The 20051-nt window shown below is 34.9% G+C and overlaps 2 protein-coding genes across 2 annotated transcripts; both read left to right on the top strand.

Annotated features, from left to right (window-relative positions):
- Nucleotides 1–1432: 1432 nt before the first annotated feature.
- On the top strand, nt 1433–8799 carry LOC104894247 (probable alpha,alpha-trehalose-phosphate synthase [UDP-forming] 9). Its single transcript, XM_010680434.3, has 4 exons — nt 1433–1815; nt 4233–6228; nt 6679–6952; nt 8141–8799. Exons 2-4 carry the CDS (start codon nt 4235–4237, stop codon nt 8462–8464), a joined length of 2592 nt encoding a protein of 863 aa, XP_010678736.2. The 5' UTR covers nt 1433–1815; nt 4233–4234; the 3' UTR covers nt 8465–8799.
- A 4389-nt stretch (nt 8800–13188) lies between these two features.
- Nucleotides 13189–15840, top strand: LOC104894246 (hypothetical protein). Its single transcript, XM_010680433.3, has 3 exons — nt 13189–13350; nt 13446–13534; nt 15166–15840. Exons 1-3 carry the CDS (start codon nt 13282–13284, stop codon nt 15569–15571), a joined length of 564 nt encoding a protein of 187 aa, XP_010678735.2. The 5' UTR covers nt 13189–13281; the 3' UTR covers nt 15572–15840.
- The last annotated feature ends 4211 nt before the right edge of the window (nt 15841–20051 follow it).

The following is a 20051-nucleotide window of genomic DNA, read 5'->3' as shown; positions in this document are numbered from 1 at the left end:
AAAGTCATTTTTTTTTTGTATAGGAATCAAAATTTGATTTGTTAGTATGAATGCATTAATACTTGTAGACAATTGTAATCATTTATGGTGGCTTAGTTATTATATAATTGTTTTCAACATTTTTGTTAACTTTTCTAATGCTATATTTGAGTTTGATTTTTTTTCTTTTTTAGGCAAAGTAGTTAATTTATTCATGAGGGTAGTAAAATAATGTCCTTGGGGAACACCATAGCTCCCCCCTTCCTTTATATAATAGATATATAATTGTGTTCAATATTTTTTTAACTTTTTTATGGTATATTTGAGTTTGATTTCTTTCTTTTTGGCAAAGTAGTTAATTTATTATATTCATGAGAGGTAGTAGTAAAATAATTTCCTGGAGGGACACCATAGCCCCCCTTCCCTATTATAATAGAGAGATGATTATTTCGATACCAAACAAAAGCTTTCACATTGAATGTAATAATTTATTTTATAACGAATCAAAATACCTTCAAGATTTATATTTGAAAAGGTAAAATGCAAATATAGAGTAACATAAAATTCAATTAGATATTGTCATAAGTTGTAGTCATAAATCTAAAATATTTATCTAAGTAAAAAAAAATTCTATGTTTTACAAATATATTGCAATACTTTAAGAAAAAAAAAAATGAATTTTTCGCAAAGATGAAGATTTTGGCAGCTATTATACAAAATAAATGTTTTTGCTACTATATTATGATTATGTTGAAGAATCAGATGTGTTGAAGAAGAACGCGAGATTTGGAAAGAATCACCAAACATGTTGAAGAATCAATCATAATAATATAATTGTAGCAAATATGAGAATTTGGAAGGAATTGATTTGTTCCCATACACGCCCATTGCCTCAATCAAAGAGGATTTGCAAAATATTACTTCAATAAATGACATGTGGCACAAGTGAATGAGAGGGGTCGAAAAATCAAAGGAGCAATGAGAGGCGAGAAAGAATATGGGGCTGCCACGTAGGTTGAATTTTTCTTGCTTTAATATTATATATGATGATTTGGCTTGTCATCCATGTACATGTGTCGACCAATCGACCATGCTCTATGTACTAGCGTGTGCACCATCTAAACTATCCACTTCCACAATAAGCCTTTATGCCTGTTGTTTTATGAGCTATTTAGCCTTCTACCCCGCTTTTGAGTTGGTGACCCCTGCAGACTAGTAGACTAGCAGGGGTTGGTCGTCGAACCAATTATCTTTCTTAATTAAAAATAAAAAATAACCTTAAATATATAATATGGATCAAACAATCTTTCCCAAAAATTTGCAAAAAATATTATAAAAAATAAAAGCAAATAAAAAATAATCCCGTCAAGACACAACACCATTCTCAACCTAACACACTTTCATTATATATACACACACTTATCTCATTCTTTAATTTCTCTCTCTTCAATCTTTATCCTAAACTTTTTCTCTTTTTATTATATTCCTATATATATACTTGATTATTTTTTAAGTGAATATTTGTTCTTCTTATCAAAAAGTAACCAAACCCCAATTAAATTTTTTGATCTTTGGTCTTCTATGTTTATATAAATATAATTACTTGACAAAGATCTTCACTTTCTCTTTCTCTGTCTCTCTATCTTCTTCAATCTCTCTTTACAACACTTCTAATAATCACCCAGTTTCTTCTTTGGGAGACTTTCATTCTATTTTATCTTTCTATTTTTGCACCTTCATTTCCTTAATTTCTATATTCTTTAGAAATTGATGAAAGGTAATCGTTTGTTTTATTTGTATCAACTGTTTCAAGCTCCATTATCGGATCAGTTTCAGGTACCCCATTTTGATCTTTTTTTTTCTGTCTTTCTTTCTCATTTTTTCTGTTTTTCTTCATGTATTTTTTGTGTATGTAACTCATTTTTTCTTTTTTGAAAGAACCCAGTTATTCAAAGCTCTTGAATCCTGGAATTTTGTTTCTTTTTTTCTTCATTTTGTACATCAATCTTTTTTCCATGAATTTCATTTGTTAATTTGTCTGATGTTCTTAAAAAAAAAAAAAGTACGTTAACTCTTCACATCTACAATGACAAAAGGGTTGAAAGCTTGAAATGTTATTTTTTTTTTTTTGGTAAATGAGGTGTTTGTTGTCATTTTGTTTTCTTGTTTCTTTTTTTTGTTTGTTTTCTCATATCCATTTCTTGGTAGCTGTTGTTTTTTCCCTCTTTTATTTAGTTTGGGTGGGGTGGTAGCAAGAAAGGTAAAAAGGGACAGAATTAGGAATATAAACTAGTGTTGTTCTTCCTATTTTAGTTCATTGCAACTAGAAAAAGAAGATTAATATTCTTTTGTTTAAAGATTTTAACTTTTTGGATTTTTTAGGTAGGAAGAAGATAGAGCTTGACTAAGATCCAACTTCTGGATAATGTATACTAAATGCACATTATGATAGTAATGTCTACTTTATTCTCTTCTTATGTTTTTTTTCTTCCCTTTTTTCTTTATGGTAGAATGAATAGTAAACAATACCCCCATATACTTTCATGTTTGAATTTTCAATATACTACCTCCGTTCTTTATTATTCGCAACGATACGATTTGACATAAAGTAGATAGGGAAAATGTGATATCGTTGCAAATAATATAAAATGGAGGTAGTATTATTTTTTGTGTGTCATGATGTAGCTAAATCTAACTTACTTTATCCAGATAATTCATGTATTAAGAATTTGGGTTAGGTAGCCAAAATTTAGATCATAGAATCCAGTGTGAACAGGTAAACAATCTGAACAAGATGACTCTTATATGTGAAGCTGCCCTTTCAGTTATCAAGGACGGTTTCCTTTGTTGGATTTGTTAAACTAAATGCACGTATATATGTATATATATGGATGCCATAAAAGACAATAGGTTATAATTTTTAAGAAAATTACAAACAGTTTTTGTTTTTTGTATTTTTTGAATAAGTTTGTATAGGAGCAAATAAGTAGTTTGTCATGTTTTGTGTTATCTATAAAATATACTTGTATTTGTCTAGTTCTTTGGAGGAAATGCGGACTTGCGAACAAGTTCAGAGGTGATGCAAGACCAAATCAATGCTATAAGTTGTGCATAGCATACAGGTGTCTAGATTGAATATAAATTTCATGTGCACAACTAGTTTACTGATTATGCATTTGTATGATTCCTCCACGAAGTAGGATAAGGATGAAATCTAGAATGCCTTCATCATTGTAGTCGTATAAGGATAATGTTTTCAATAGCTATGCGTGAAACAGTCGACAATAAGTGAGGATAACAATGAAAGGAAGTTGATGTAATTGATCATTTGATGCGATATTGTGTTTCTGTGGAGATTGAGAGGTAAATGAGTCGGGGTCGTCTCATGTGAAAGATATTCTCTGGTTTCATTTTCAGGTTCTCATAAGGTCAATTGTCATTTTCTTTCTGATTGTTTGAGGTATTCGTTCCTGAATTAGGCTTGAGTTTGTTTTTCTCCAGTCTGAACTTTCTAAGTTTCAGATATTTCTGTTTAGATATGTCATATTCCACTTGTTTGTTTGCTGCTTTTTCCTGATTGTGATGCTTGAATGAAATAGACTTGTAAAGCTTATCCTTTTGTAATTTTTGGGTGAGTTTTCAAATATTGTTCTTCAAATTGATTTAATTCGAATAGAGAATTTTCTTGATTGTCAAATCATATCTCTTACAGTTGCCTTTTTAAAAGATAAATTCATCTATCATGCGTGAATATGGTTCTAGGACTGCGTAGATTGAGCTTGTGATGCTGAAGCTGACGCCATTGATTTTTTTTGTCTGTAAAAAAGGAAGACTGTGGCATGTTTTCACCGTATGAAATTCTTTTGAGCCCCCATGATCTATTGATGCAATCACTTGTTCATGATTTTTATTATTCTTATATCTCAAATCATAATTTTTTGGGTGCTGTATACTTTACTCCAGTTTTTTTTATTCATTTGTAATGTTAGTTCCAACATTTTGTTTCTCATTGATGCTAGGCAGTATATTGGTTTTGAGATTTCAGGTATCATTCTAAAAGTTTTGCAAATATGATTCGCAGAAATTATTGCCTTTTAGATGTCTTGTTTTGCATCCATAGACATCAATTAATGTGCTCCATTTTAGAGGCCTTATGATAGAACGTCTGTCAAGTGAGAACGTTGTCCTCGGCTTATTTTGTTGCTGATTGGTTGTTTGCTTTTAACTTACATTATCTTATTTATACTTTGTAGTCATGGCATCAAGATCATATACAAGCTTTCTGGACTTAGCAGCTTCATCTGGAGGGTTTCTGGATTTACCTCAGACTCCCAGAACCCTTCCTAAGGTGATGACTGTCCCGGGTGGTATACCTGGTACTGACTCCTGTGAAGGTCAAGATACAAGTACAGATTCTTCCTCATCAGGATATCGTGAAAGAAAAATTGTAGTGGCGAATTTTCTCCCAATAAACGCGGTAAAGGACCCTAAATCTGGTAAATGGAGCTTTAGTTTTGATGAAGATTCCCTTTACTTGCATCTGAAGGATGGATTCTCTCCTGAAACTGAAGTTTTCTATGTGGGCTCATTGAAAGTGGATGTTGATGCTAGGGAGCAAGAGGAAGTTGCCCAAACCTTGCTCGAGGATTTCTGTTGTGTGCCTACATTTCTCCCAACAGATTTGCAGAAGAAGTTCTATCATGGGTTCTGCAAGCAATATCTTTGGCCTCTCTTCCACTACATGCTGCCTATGTCCCCTGATCACGGGTCCCGCTTTGATCGCGGGCTATGGCAAGCCTATGTTTCAGCAAATAAGAAGTTTGCTGACAAGGTTGTGGAGATACTAAACCCCGAGGATGACTTTGTGTGGGTCCACGACTACCATCTCATACTGCTACCCACATTTTTAAGAAGGCGGTTCTACAGAGTTAAGCTAGGGTTCTTTCTACATAGCCCATTTCCTTCATCTGAAATTTATCGGACTTTGCCGGTTAGAGATGAAATCTTAAAAGCGTTTCTTAACTCAGATTTAGTCGGCTTTCACACATTCGATTATGCTCGGCATTTTCTCTCATGTTGTAGCAGACTGCTCGGTTTGGACTATGAATCCAAGCGGGGATATCTTGGGATTGATTATTTTGGCCGAACAGTATATGTTAAGATATTACCTGTTGGAGTGCAGCTCCGTCGCCTTGAAGTTGCAATGAACCATCCTTCTGCATCTGTTAAGGTCAAAGAGATCCAAAAGCAATTTGATCAGAAAAAGTTGATTTTAGGTGTTGATGACATGGATATATTTAAAGGAATCAGTCTCAAATTGCTGGCTGTTGAGCATCTTTTGCAGCAACATCCTGAGTTGCAGGGAAAAATTGTCCTGGTCCAAATAGTCAACCCTGCAAGAAGTACAGGCAAGGATGTTCAGGAAGCAAAGTCTGAAACATATATGATAACGAAGAGGATCAACAAGAAGTATGGCTTTCCAGGATATGAACCTGTCATCTTGATCGACCGTCCGATGTCTGTTTTCGAGAAAACTGCTTATTATGCAATGGCAGAATGCTGCATTGTGAATGCAGTGAGGGATGGATTAAACCTAACTCCATATAAATACATCATCTGTAGACAAGGATCTCCAAAAATTGATGAAGCAATGGGAGTTTCCTCGGGAGAAGCTCGTTCTAGTACGCTTGTTGTCTCGGAATTTGTTGGTTGCTCGCCATCTCTTAGTGGTGCTATCAGGGTTAATCCCTGGAACATTGAGGCTGTTGCTGATGCATTAAAGATGGCCATAAGTATGTCTGATCTAGAGAAGCGGTTGAGGCATGAGAAGCATTACCGGTATGTTAGCTCTCATGATGTGGCCTATTGGTCCCGCAGTTTTGTGCAGGATTTAGAGCGGGCGTGTAAGGACCACTACAACAAACGTTGTTGGGGAATTGGTTTTGGGCTGAGTTTCAGGGTTCTTGCTCTCTCTCCATCCTTCAGAAAGCTCTCTGTTGAATATATAGTTTCTTCATATAAGAAGACAAAGAGGAGGGCAATATTTCTGGATTATGATGGAACTGTTGTATCTGATATGTCCATTGTCAAAACTCCAAGCCCTGAGCTGATATCTATTCTGAACAACCTTTGTGATGACCCAAAAAATACTGTTTTCATTGTTAGTGGCAGGGGACGTGATCCTTTAGGCGAATGGTTATCCCCTTGTAAAAAGTTGGGAATAGCTGCTGAACATGGATACTTTTTGAGGTATAGTGACTGCCCTCTGTATTTCATCTCAGATGTAATTTGTTTGATTCTGTTTCTTGTGGAATTTTCGTACCCATTCTATGTACTTGTTAAGTATTCTAACTTCTAGTCGAGTATGGACTAGAACATTTTAGGGTTCATTCTCTTCATCTGAACATGTCTGAACTGAACGTACTAAAACTCATTGGAACTTGTTAGAACTTAATGGAACTTGTCTGAACATATATATCCTGAAATGTTTTTCTTTTTAAGGTGAAGAAAACATATCATTAATATAGGGCAGAATATGCAAAAAATAAGATATTGCTCTGGTCCATGTAACATAGGCTTGATCAGTTACATAATGTGCCATGCCTTTTTTCCCTTGTACATTATCCTTGTGCTAATGAGCTCCTCTTGTTTGGAAAGTTAGTCCTAAATCTAGAATTTTATTTCTGCAATGGTTTGTAGGTGGAACCAGAACCATGATTGGGAAATTAGCTCAGTAACTGTAGATAATGATTGGAAACGAATGGCAGAGCCTGTGATGCAGCTTTATACAGAGGCGACAGATGGTTCCTACATAGAAAAGAAGGAGAGTGCTATAGTATGGCACCATCAAGACGCTGACCCTGATTTTGGTTCTTGTCAGGCAAAAGAAATGTTGGATCATCTTGAAAATGTCCTTTCTAACGAGCCTGTCATTGTTACGCGGGGACACAATATTGTTGAAGTTAAGCCTCAGGTATGCATCATCCTACTCTAAGTCTCTAATACTTGGATGATATATATTTGTTCCTCAGTTGTCATGCCAAGATATTTCCCCTCCCCTCTTGGCTTCTCTTTCGTATCTCTCTTCCATCATTTTGTACATAAATAATATTCCTGTAAGTTTTACAAATATTTAATTCTTTTTACAAAGAATAGTTTCGGAAAAAACACAGAGATCGATGAAAAGTCTGCCTTTACCATGGATGCATAGTAAATGGATTTCTTCAGATAGTTTTGAATTTTAATCTATATTGCATTGAAACAGATTTGGAGATGTATACCACGTGAAATGTAACAAAAAAATAACACATGAGTGGGTGAATGAACTGTGAACGCCTGGAAAATGGTTAAAGAACTAACAAGTGTAAGATAGCAAAAAATTGGTAATTGTGTGGATACTATATACTTGCTCTCTGTATTCCTTAATCAGTGGCTTGTAACTTGTAAAGTTTATCACTGGCATTGTGACATGATGACGCATTACTTTACTGTGATTTGGTGTGGAAAGCGGGTGATAATATGGAATAAGAAAAGTTAGTTAAAGTAGATCGATAATAAACCAATTGAGAGAGAATTATGCACAATTTGGCTATATATTTACTACTGAGCTAAAGGAACTATGATATTCCCAGCTTTTCTATAAAAGAGAAAAGCTATATAGAGAAGATGCTCACTAGTGAACAAGAGAGGAAAGTGACTTTACCAAGTAGCTCCTCCGTCTCACATGTTCATCAGTGAACTGTTCTCCATTCAGCCTCAGTCGAAAATAGTCGATGGACTCTTAAACGTTTGGTATTGCATGAGAAAACTGTTGTTTGATGGCTTCTCCAAGGTTGCAAGTCACTGGAACTGACGCGGGAACTTTTATTTTTGTGTGGAGGGAATGCGGGAACTTATTTTTCTGTTTTCGTCAAAATTATTACTTATACCTGGAAAGCCAGCAACTAACAGAAAATAGTCGATGGACTCTTAAACGTTTGGTATTGCATGAGAAAACTGTTGTTTGATGGCTTCTCCAAGGTTGCAAGTCACTGGAACTGACGCGGGAACTTTTATTTTTGTGTGGAGGGAATGCGGGAACTTATTTTTCTGTTTTCGTCAAAATTATTACTTATACCTGGAAAGCCAGCAACTAACATCAGATTTTCCTTAAAACTTGCAGGGAGTTAGCAAAGGGTTGGTGGCAGAGAGAGTACTTTCGGAATTGACAACTGATGGTAAACCACCAGATTTCCTGTTGTGCATAGGTGATGATCTTTCCGATGAAGACATGTTTGAAAGTATAGTGAGCAAAGCTTCCTGTCCATCTTCTGGTATTGTGCCTGAGGTTTTCGCTTGCACCGTTGGTCAAAAACCGAGCAAGGCTAAGTACTATTTGAATGACACAAAACATGTGATGAGACTCCTTCAAGGCTTGGCTAATGCTTCAAGCGGGAAACCCGAGTGCAATCTGGAAACACAAGTCTCGTTCGAGAGCTCTGGTTAAGTTGTTGCTTGGTTCCAAACCGATATACAGGATTCTTTGAATGGTAGGAATGTGCAAGTTTTTTGGTTTTTGGGGTTGGTATGGTAAAAATCGGGGTGTAATTTTAGGTTTTTGGAGGTTTAGATGTTGATATGGGGGGTTAGATTGCCTGGATAACCCAAAAAAAGGAAAGAAAAAAAGGTTTGTATATGTTTTCTTTGATGGATCTTTCTCATACAGGAAAACTTTAATATTCTGATACAATAGATTACAAAAAGTTCATACCACCCTGCTAATCTTGTTCTGATGGAACCTTTGTAAATATTTCCCATATTTAAAGAATTTTTCTTAGTATCCATGATTTTCTCTTATCTATTTTCCATGTCGAGAAGTTGCCTTTGGCTGTTTATAATCTTTTGATTTTTTACTAATTGAACTTTTCTCCATATTTATAAACAAAAACATGCAGACGTTTATTATTGTTGGGGTCAAGTTAATATATGTGATGTGTCTCCATGTCCATGCTAAAACTTTACTTTTAGCCCAAGGAGGCAAGGACTATAAAATTGTCCCTTGAAAAAAAATAAATTTGGCTTTACGAATAAATTTCTCTTTTTTCCCTAGTTTTCAATCCCTTTTGTGCTATCCTACAATTTGTTATCTTGCTTGTGCACTTGACTCTGTGGCTATTGCCAACTGTATTATGCAAGTTTCATAACTGTAAGTGAGATTTTTTTATTATTTCGGTATAGATGAGGAATTAAGTGGTACTTTCAACTCTATGATGTATTTCAGGCCGAGCATACATCTTTATGCACTGGTGTACTCAGCGGCTCCCTATTTAGTGTTGTGCGTGGTTTCTTGGTAACTTATAGTTTGATCAGGGAAATCATAGAAAATGAATCTCCTAATGAAGATTGTTCTTGTAAGCCTTCTCTAGAAAATGCTCTTTCATTGCCGTGAACTCATCAAGTGCTAGTAGCCTAGTCTGCCTGCCTAGCTTATCTCTTCTATTTCTTATTTGTAAGGCCCTTGCCGTCCTTGGCCCAGTAACGTTGACGGGATTCGATTTCAAGTTTTGAGTACCACACCTACAACACTTTACCAACTAATTTAGATGACATCAACATTGTAATTGAGTGTAACATTAGATTTCACATGATTTAATGACATGAACTAAAATTAAACATGCAAGTCAGTAAAGATTATTATATCATATAACCACTTTAGTCAATAATAATACATATGAGAATTGAGAAATATATGGAAAGATCAACAGATTCAAACATTTTTAATCACCATAAATCATCATCGACTTATAGAAAATAGTATTAGTAGAGCAAGACCTATATTGACTAAACAAAATGTTATTTCTTTGGAATGGAAAACAATAAAAAATGGGTCTCAATAGTCAATATTTATTAAGTTATAATATACAAGTCATGTAATTTCATAAAATACTCCCATACGACTTATAGCTGATGTCAAGAATAAGGAATATCATGGACTTACCTATTCTCTCAATGATTGCATGAACTAGGCGTGTAACTATAAGCCAAACACCCCTCCATCCTACCCTTTTTGTTCTCCACATGTCCTCGTTCTCAATTGCAAACCAACCCCACTAGTATTAACTATTAAGTATGAACAAAAACTTCTTATTTAGACCATTCCTAACATTTTATAAACCCGCGGCGAAATTAGAATTTAGGGCTCTTAGTATTGACAGAGCTAGATTTTTCGCCACAAAAAAGTACTTTTTTTTTTTACATTTACATAACAAAATAATTACACTATGTTTTTTCTTAAGTATACATAAATATAGATAGTCAAAGTTATGCATATATCTGAATAGTATTAATGTTGAAATAGGCAATTAAAAGAACGGAGGAAATATAATTTTATGATATATAAAAAAATATATATTATTTTTGACACTTACAACTTAATAACTCTTAAATCAAGATTACCCTAAATGGATAAAAATAACTCTACAATAAAAAAGAAGTACCATAACATGGTATAACACTTAAACAAGAAATTCAAGACTCTTACTGCCATTACATGTTTTTTTTTTTTGGTGCAACACGAGAGGGGGAGACCTTCTCCTCAGGAAAACAAAGAAAAACAACTACAAAACAAACATAAATAAACTAATCTCACGTCACTCCTTACACTTATCAAGATACTAATATGTTAATATAAATCACGAAAATAATTTACTTCCTTAGTCTCACGTCACTTCTTACACTTATCAAAATACATAACTTTAGAGAATTAGTATCAATTGTTATTTATTAAAAAAGGTAGATGTGATATGAGGTAGCAAATTGTTTATTTTATTTGGAGGAAAGAGAGAGTGGTGGATGTTTGTTAAGGGAAAAAAAAAAGACTGAAATAGCAACAAATTATATATTTGTATCCAAAAATAAAATTGCAAATGCTAATGAAGGACAAATAGAAATAAAGTGTAAAACGTATCGTGTGATAAATAGTATAAAAGACAAATGTAAAAAGAAAACAAAAACAAACTTTTGACCTTGAACCCGTGACTTGTACATTAGTAAGTATAGCACAAACCAACAAGTCAAGCTTGCTTTGTTAAACATTGTTGTTGTTACCTACTTTTATTTAATGCTTCATGAAAACTTAACCCTTTATGTTTATGGACCCTGAGCAGTTGCCCCTCAAAACAACCCCAGGGCTGTGCCTGGTCTTATTATGATGCGCAATTCTTTATCTCAATACTCACTAATTCACTATCACCTCTTCTTTTTCCTTTATCATTTTTTGTTTATTTAATATGTTACCATAACTTGTAAGTGATTTGAAATTATTTACAAATCTAAACTTTGTTCAATTCCAAATTAATACAACTAGGACAAAGCGAAAATAAAAAGTAAATCTCATTTAATTTAGTTGATAGAGTTTTATAAAAATGTACTTTAAGACTTGATAAATCTCATTTCGAGGGTTTTCTATTGCGCATTGTTTCCGGGAGGCTAATCGGGCAGCAGATTTTATGGCTCATGAAGGTCACAGAGCGACCAACCTCATCTACAAGTTTCCTCCTTACTCTTTGGGTTTTTCTCTTGTCATCCGCAAGGATGTTTTAGGCTGGCCTCCAGATTAGGGGTTCTGTCCTAGTTTTCTTTTCCGTATCAAAAAAAAAAAAAAAAAAAAAATTATAAAATAATCAATAAAAAGAAGAAGAAAGTGAAAACAAGAGATGGAATGGAAAGTTAATGTTGTTGAGAAAGTTAAAGCTAATGCTTCATGGCAATGGAGAAAGTTAATGTTGTTGAGAAATTCGTTTAAGAAAGGGATTAGATCGGTGGTGGGGAGGGGTGATAAAATCTCGTTCTGGTATGATAATTGGGTGTTTCAGTATCCGATTAGTTCAGTTTGCCCAGTTATTTCGGGCACTGAGTCCCTGGTGGTGGCGCAGGTCATCAACCATGATTCGCAATGGGACTGTCCGCGGTTATATGAGCTTGTCTCAGTCGAGGTAGTTCAAGCGATTTCGAGTATTTTTATTCCTAAATATTGTCTAGAAGATAAACTGATTTGGGGTTTATCAGTAGATGGGTGTTATTCGGTAAAATCGGGGGTGGTTCTGCTTCAGGGTGTGGGGTCTCAGGAGGCCCCTTCCCCCCCTGAAGATCCCTTTCAGTGGATATGGAAGCTGTCTCTTCCTCCCAAGATCAAGTTCTTTATTTGGAAAATTTGCAATAATGGCCTTCCTACTAAAAAGCGGCTTGAAATGAGTCACGTGTTCGTTCCTCTGGAGTGTGGTTTTTGTAATCATCACTCAGAGGATCTTCTTCATCTTTTCAGCAACTGCCCTTTTTGTGTTGATGTCTTTGACTTATTAGGGTCTAGGTTTGGCTGACCCTCTCTCCCTTTAATAATAGCAGGTGCTCCCTTTGTTTCCTTTCTTAATGATTTGGTTAGATTCCGGTCGAAGGACGAAATAGCAAAGATTTTTATCGCTTGGTGGTTCATTTGATATGCTAGGAATGGCATTTCTTTCAGGAATGAGTCTTTTTCCCCTGGAAAACTGAGTGTTATGATTATTAAATACTATTCGAGACTTAAGGATGCTCCGCTTTTGTTGGATTCCGTTGGCTCATCTGGAGTAGGCACTTTTCAGCCTAAGCTTCCGCGGAAGAATATTAGTTGGATCCCCCCCTCCCCCCCCCCGCGTGGGTTTTTGTAAGCTTAATTTTGATGGGTCTAAATTAAAAGATGGGTCGGCTTCCTTCGGGTTTATTATTAGAGATGAGTCTGGGGTCATCAAGCTCTGTGGTGCTAATTCTATTGCCCCCTCTCATTCTATCCTGGTAGCTGAAGCTTGGGCCTTACGAGAAGGGATTAGGGGGGCCGCATGTTGGGTCTAGATAATATTATTATAGAAGGGGATAATCTTTGTGTTATTCAAGCTATTAAGCGTATTTGGAAAATTTCTTGGGCTATTCATTCCCTTATTTTGGATGCAGGGGAAGATCTCAAGCAGTTCTCACAGGTTCGTATCAATCATGGTGTTAGGGAAGGGAATGCTGCAGCGGACTGGCTGGCGTATCGTGGTCATTCGTGTTCGAATTTGACTTACTGGTTTGATTTGCCTGATTTCAATTTCTCTGTAATCATCCGAAAGGATGCTTTAGGGTGACCCATTTCTTGGGATCCCCCCTAGTGTATTATTTTCTGATTTTAAAAAAAAAAAAAAAAAAAAAAGAGATGGAATGGAACAATAGGTAAAGTTAGTAGCTTTAGGTTTTCACTGCACATAAAACTAAAAATTCTCTGAATTTGCACTCTCTCCTCTTGATCGGAAAATGGATCATCGTATTGCAGCATGTTTCGCAATTCTCAGTTTGTTAATGGCTACTTCCTCTGCTATCCAGGTAAACTTCTATATCTGAAACCCATTAAAAAAAACGAACACCCAGAAATCCTTGAAAGATCAATCAGTAACCTTTTTATTCAAATTTCACTACAGATTGGCGCGCGTGATGAAGTTTCGAAGGATGTAATCACAAAATATTCTCCCTTTTCTACTGCTCTTGAAACCCTCCAGAAGCAGATTAAGTACTCTTATCTCTCTCTTTTTTAACTGTATAGTTGGTGTAAGTTTTTAAAGTAACTGCTAAAAATCAACAAAGAACATATCTTTTTTTGATAAATGAAGCATAATTCTTAATAATAATGCATAGTTTCTATGTGGGGGGAGGTTTATTTGTTTGCTTGCTTCTTGTTATTTGTAGCAACTAGCAATGTATAGTATATGGTATGATTGATTAAGGTATGAAGTAGTTTGAGTCAAAAATAGTTTATTTCTTTGTTTCAATTTGCTATTATTGATTATAGGATGTGTGGATTAGTTTGGGGTTTGTTAGCTATTTTGATGAATGGTACCTTTTTTATTGAAAAGAAATGGTAAGGAGAAGAACACTATTGGACTGGAAGATTTTGTAGGTAGGCTTTGTCTGGCCTTACATTGTAAGTTAGGCTCTTGGGAGTAGGGGGAAGGATAAGGGGAATTCACACTGCCAAGATATAGGACTAATCTATGTTTCTTGGACTACTCGTTTTAAACCCAAATCGATGATCCTCCAATAATCGAAACTAGACTAGTTATAGATAGAAGTTAGAGTATCGAGTGGTCGAGCTTTACATGCGAATTGTTGATTCATGAACCCAATTTGAGCAGTTTACTCTTAGTATATTTTAGCATCATTTCTTTCCTTTCCTTTTGACCGTAATTTGTGTATCTAACTGTTAGATTTATAGTAATGCATGTCTGGCTATTTACTTAGATAACACTGTTCTTATAGCAGGAAGATTCAAGATATATATATCTGTGCTAATGAGAGCTTAGAATATGGTGGTTCTTTTGAAGTGTTGTCACCTCTTCAATGTAGTTGGGCCTTCAGATTGTGAAGTGTCAACATAGTTGGAAAGACAAGGAGTTGGATTACTCTAGTTGGTATCCCACCAGTCTAACTTTTTTTATCACTTTTGTTTTGCGGGTTCATTAGAGTCTTAATCTCTTAGACCAAGCTGAAATGTGGTCAAAATCACTAAGGATTTGATTTTCAAAGTCTATGCACTATGTTGGGTAAGCATTACTCCCAACTTGAGTGATCATAATCTGTAGCCTGTGGTAGTTCTCTATCCTTTCCTAGCCTCACTCCCAGCCTCTCTTCCGTCCACCTGATTTGCTTGTGCTGGTCCAGGAGTGATGAGCCTGTGTCTTGGAGCCGGGAATCACCCGCAGCTTGATGATTATTCTATACCCCTACTAATGCAAATCATGGATCATTCAATTTTCTCTTCCCTTGACCCTTCCTTAAGCTCACCAACAATCAACACCTCTTGTGAATGTTTACAGCTGAACTTGGCTCGATTTTTGGGTTCTAAGTATGAAGAGAATTAAAAGAAAATTTAAAATATATGGAAATTTAGCCACTTGTCCTTAAATTATCAACTTTCTATCTAATTTTCTTTTGGAAACTAGCTCTTATAATAATGTTTCTTGGTTAAGTAAGGTGAGGGATTTGTGATGAGAACTGATCATCTTTCAATTTTTCCTAGCAGCATTTTTTTTTGAAAGTGTGCCTTTTTGTTGTACCCTGTAGCTTGAATGTTCTCCATCTTTATAAAGAGCTCTAATTGAGCATGGAACAGTAAGAGTGATCAGATTTATATCTAAATTTCAGCTATACTTTTGATCGTATTGATCTTCTCCGACGTGCAATGACCCATGCTTCATTTTCCGAAGAGAACAACCGAGCCTTAAGCATTCTTGGCACGAGCATTATAGAAACATCTGTATCCTTCCGCTATCTTTTGGATGATATTGATACTTCCTCAAAATCTCTGAACCTTAAGATAGCAGAGGTATGTAATGTGGAGTCCTCTTGTTCTGTGGATGGGATGCGCCTCGGGTTGCACAAAGTCGTCAGAGTCTCTCACAACACTAACTCTACCACCCCTGCCATAGTCTGTGGCTCTTTCCGTGCAATATTTGGAGCTGTTGCCCTTGATTCAGGAAATTCTGATGATGCTGCAAAAGTGTTCTGGAATGTCCATACCCGCAGAGGTCAATTTGCTGCTGCCTCTTAGGTAAGTTCCAGGGCTTGAATGTTACTGCATCCTACGATGAAGTTATGCTATATGAATATTTTGTTAGCTTGATGGTGTTTATATGTAGTATTAAGTATTAACTATATGTGTACCCTAATACTAGAATAACCCAGGATTTTGCTGATCTCAATCACAGTACGGCTTTTCATGTGCGTGAAGCTTGCATTTCTATATAGTCTGTAGGAACATGGATAAATGCCAATATAAGAGGTCTTTGTGATATATGAAGGAAAAACTTATTATAATCATTCGGCATGTCACGTTGAAAATGATGCTTTTGATTCAAAGAATCACCAAGATAGGTGCTTGTTGTCAATTGTATGTGGGTATGTGTTGGGTTAATCTATGAGCCTGTCTCCAGGTTGGTGATGAACCAGGCAACAGACCATTCATTATAAGAAAAATACACCTTATTGGTAACAGCTTGCTGGACTGTTCCTTTGTATCAGTCTTAAGCTGAACAAGTCTGCAGGTGTGATTAAATCCTGTATTTGCCTTTTCCTGACCCAGTCAGTATTCACTACCTGTTCTCAAAACTTTGTTGATTCGCTAGCCTTTATTTTATGAACTATGAAGTTGCTTTTGCTATACTTCAATGATAGCGTCTTCAAATGAGCATTTACTTTTAGTTCGGTTGATCAGGATTTTTGATAGTAACCGGGCTTATTAGCTTAGAGAGTGTTTAATTGGGAGGAAAACATGGACTTGGAGTTCGATCATTTATCTTTCCTTTGTTTGGTATGTAAAGACTAAGAATTAGTTTCCCCGAGGATAAAAAATATTCTTCTTCCTATTTATCTCTCTTATTCCGTATTCATCCTCTTCCAACATTTCATTTTTCCTCTTCCTTATAAAATTGTCTTGTGAGCAACCAAACAATTGAAAATTATGTGTGCAATTGTGTTTTCTATAGGAAGATGTATTTTTCATGGAAAATCACATGCCATTGAAAATTTTTCCCGTCTTACCAAACAGAACCTTGAGCTGACAACTAACTTCCATGCCATCAACACACTTTTCAACTTAAATTAGTTATTATGCCCGGGCTATGCCCCGGATAAGAAAAAATTTCATTTATTAATATAATACTTCATGATAATAATATATGTACTTGAGGTCTCGGGATCAAACCCTATACTACACAATTTTTTTTTTATTGTACATGGATTACATGAAGTAAAATTCCCTAGAGGAGAACGCCACGTGACACAGTTTCTTGTTTATGCACGTCTTTTAATATATTTATATAGATTTTTTGGCGAATATTGAGTTATACATCAAGTTTTCATGTGTATGAATGAAATTCTCTCCTTGGTATATGAAAGAAAATAGAATAAGATTATCTTCTTTTAATAAGTTATATAAATGAATAACCTTAATTTCATATTCTATGATGAAGCTGACCTAGGATTCTAATCAAACTAGAAGGACTGGATCCCCTCATGTGAACCTTTTTTGTTGTCTTTTCAATTTTTCCAAAAAAAAATTACTAGTATATAGTATCAACAACATAAAGTTGAGCTAAGCAACATTAATTTTGTATTATTTTCCAGTCTAAGTGTACCCTGGATTTCAGGCGACTAAGTACTTTTTCTTTTGCTTCTTTTTTATGGGTTAAGTAATTAGAAAAATGAAAGAAAGATTATTAAGTAGTTAAATGGTGAGTAATATATTTGTCTTATTGGCAAAACCACTGGAAATTGAGGTTGAAGATTTGGTATGAACTGGAAGTATCTTTGCCTCCAAAGGAAGATAGACACCCTAAGCTCGGCTGTATAACGTAGTTGTCCCCCACTTTCTGCTGCCAACCTTCTTCTCTTTTATATTTTCTTTTTAGGAACAACTTGTCGTTGACTTGTAAAACAGTACTAAAATTCTTATGTGGTTCTAATCTAACGGTCTTATTAATGAAGGCCTAGTGAAATGCTGTGAAATTAGGAGAGTGATGGGTTCGCGAACAGTGAAATCGGTTATCTAGGGCCTGTTCGGTATTACTGTCAGTTTTCAGTTTTGCTTTTTTATGATTTAAGATCATATGATATAAGTAGTATTATAAACTTAAACTTGGTCATAATGATAGTAATTATGCTAATTTTGAAAATTGAAAACTAAAAACTGAAAACTACTTTTTCTAGTTTTCATATTATGGTTTTTTGTTTTTAAAAAAAAATTGAAAATAGAAAACGATAACGAACCGGCCTTAAATTTTAGATGTCTAGCCATTTTTATTGGCCAACCACTGTTTGTTTTGTTAGGAGAGGTAATCGACTCAAGGACTAAGGCTATTAGCCTACAGGACACTCCAGCTGAAAGGCTAGGAACAAGGTTTAATAGCACAGAAGACAACAGACCTAAAGACCTATTGCTACCACAAGAGTGATATTTCCCAACTTATTATTGGGATAAGGATTCGAACGATGGGCAAAGCGTTAGAATTTAGGTGGTAGTCCACCGATATGTTGAATATTTAGATAATTAAACTCTAAATAACTACCCCTAATATGTATTAGTAGGTAAAAGCTAGTAACATAACTATCAGTACGGCAGCTAACATATGCTATATTGACAACTTTGGCTAACATCATGGGCATTCGCTTCATATAGGATAAACTAGTGGTATTGTAAATGGATTATGAGATAATTCACTAGCAAAACTTTTAATGATTTTACTATTAAGTTTTGTATTATATCAGTTTTGTAGGTTACTTGTATGCCTTATTGCGTTTGGGGTGTGTTAAACTATTCCTTAATCCTTGCATGCTAAAGTTAATATATTGAATGAATTATTATTATTAGAAGATACGGTATGAATGGCCACATCATAGTCTTATCTTACAAGAGAATGGTGGGGCTTGATTTTGGGAGATAGCCATTACAACTAGAGGAGTAGAGGGTGTGCAACTGTGCAAAATGACTTATCCAAATCTTCCTCAAAATCATTTTGTGTGGAATATTACTATAATTCCTCTCGTATCGTTGTCATGATTGAACAAATAATAATTGTGTTTCATTTCAAATAAAAAAGTGGATTTTGATTGAAAAAAGCACTCTATATGTCTTAGAATAATACTTCCATATGATTGTGAGTAGTGATTCTTATTTTTGACATAAGGTTGTCAAAAAATGTAATTATGATAATTTTAAACAGTTGATCTCTTATCAGATTGTTCGACCTAGTTGAATCACCAATTATTATTATTTTTTGAATTTTTCTCAACTTTTAAATAATTTTGTATAATTCTTCAATTTCTAATATTTTTTCTAAAAGGTTTTTTTTACATACTTTTACAAGTACATCTTTAATACCTTTTATTTTTTGTTTATAGTGAACCATTTGTGTCAGATCAATTGATACAAGAAATCTACTGAAATACACAAGTGGTCATGATAAATGTGATCATGAAAACTTGATGGTTTAGAATGATTCTAAACTTGCATATATAATTCGAAATCATTCTAGACCACCAAATTTTCCTTGATTTGTATTTAATACTGTATTAGGGTGGAGTTTTAAAAGACTCCATGGTACTTTTCATTTTTTTTGACAACGGGAAAAATTTGTATTATGTAAAAAAAACGAAAGTACAGTCTAACGCTAATACAATCAAACAAAAACATTGAAACTAAACTAAAAGCGTTACACGCTCTTACATAACAATTACAATAACATAAAAAACTTAAACTTGGATAATACTGCTCGATCTAGAGGTTTGTGTTGTGAGAGAACTGTAGTGAGGCTCTTCTGCTGGTAGATGATGATCGCCATAAATTTGATGAACGGAGTGGAAGGAGTGGACCGATTTCACGATCGGGGGGAACAAAGTAACAGTGAGATTAGGAACTCGCAATAGGACCAATCTTAGAGACCTTCTATTTCATGGGATTCTTGGATCGGGTTTCTTGGAAGAGTCACATTCCTTTGTGACTCAATACCCTCTTGAATGGGTATTTCTGGCTTCTTTGAAGAGAAGCTCAAATGAGTTTACGCGCTATAAACCCAATTGACAAATTGGGGAGCCACATTCAGATATCATTTTACCAAGGCAGTGATTGATGAAATCATTACCAAGTGAGATTGAAATCTAACTATTGTCAGATCTCGAACAGCCATCTGATTGTCAAAATCGAAGACAGCAAATCCCAACCATGAAAAAACCTTAAGCACCCACATAAACCAGATTTGACGGCTTGAAGGCAAGGACTCAAAAAGTATCCATGTTCAACATCTATTCCATTGTACTTTTCATTGATAGGAAAGTAATGTAGCATCGATAAACTAGAAAAAAAGATAAGGATCCTATATGTTGGTTGCTTATAATAGCATTTTAACAAGTAAAGAATTATTTTTCTACATAATTCATATTAAAAGTTATTGTCAAGCAAAACTATCCTCTTCGTAACGCTCTCCTTCATGCAACAGGTTTTAGGGAAAGGCATCCTCTTATGATCATTACAACAT

The sequence above is a fragment of the Beta vulgaris genome, chromosome 5 (assembly GCF_026745355.1).
Source record: "Beta vulgaris subsp. vulgaris cultivar EL10 chromosome 5, EL10.2, whole genome shotgun sequence".
NCBI lineage: Eukaryota > Viridiplantae > Streptophyta > Magnoliopsida > Caryophyllales > Amaranthaceae > Beta > Beta vulgaris.
This window is presented reverse-complemented; position numbering and strand designations above follow the sequence as displayed.

What these genes read in the sequence shown, in the direction of transcription:
- LOC104894247 (XM_010680434.3), top strand. Translation starts at nt 4,235, where the DNA reads ATGGCATCAAGATCATATACAAGCTTTCTGGACTTAGCAGCTTCATCT. An exon ending in GAACATGGATACTTTTTGAG is followed by an intron (nt 6,229 to 6,678) that starts GTATAGTGACTG and finishes AATGGTTTGTAG; the next exon opens with GTGGAACCAGAACCATGATT. An exon ending in TTGTTGAAGTTAAGCCTCAG is followed by an intron (nt 6,953 to 8,140) that starts GTATGCATCATC and finishes TAAAACTTGCAG; the next exon opens with GGAGTTAGCAAAGGGTTGGT.
- LOC104894246 (XM_010680433.3), top strand. Translation starts at nt 13,282, where the DNA reads ATGGATCATCGTATTGCAGCATGTTTCGCAATTCTCAGTTTGTTAATG. An exon ending in CTACTTCCTCTGCTATCCAG is followed by an intron (nt 13,351 to 13,445) that starts GTAAACTTCTAT and finishes ATTTCACTACAG; the next exon opens with ATTGGCGCGCGTGATGAAGT. An exon ending in ACCCTCCAGAAGCAGATTAA is followed by an intron (nt 13,535 to 15,165) that starts GTACTCTTATCT and finishes TCTAAATTTCAG; the next exon opens with CTATACTTTTGATCGTATTG.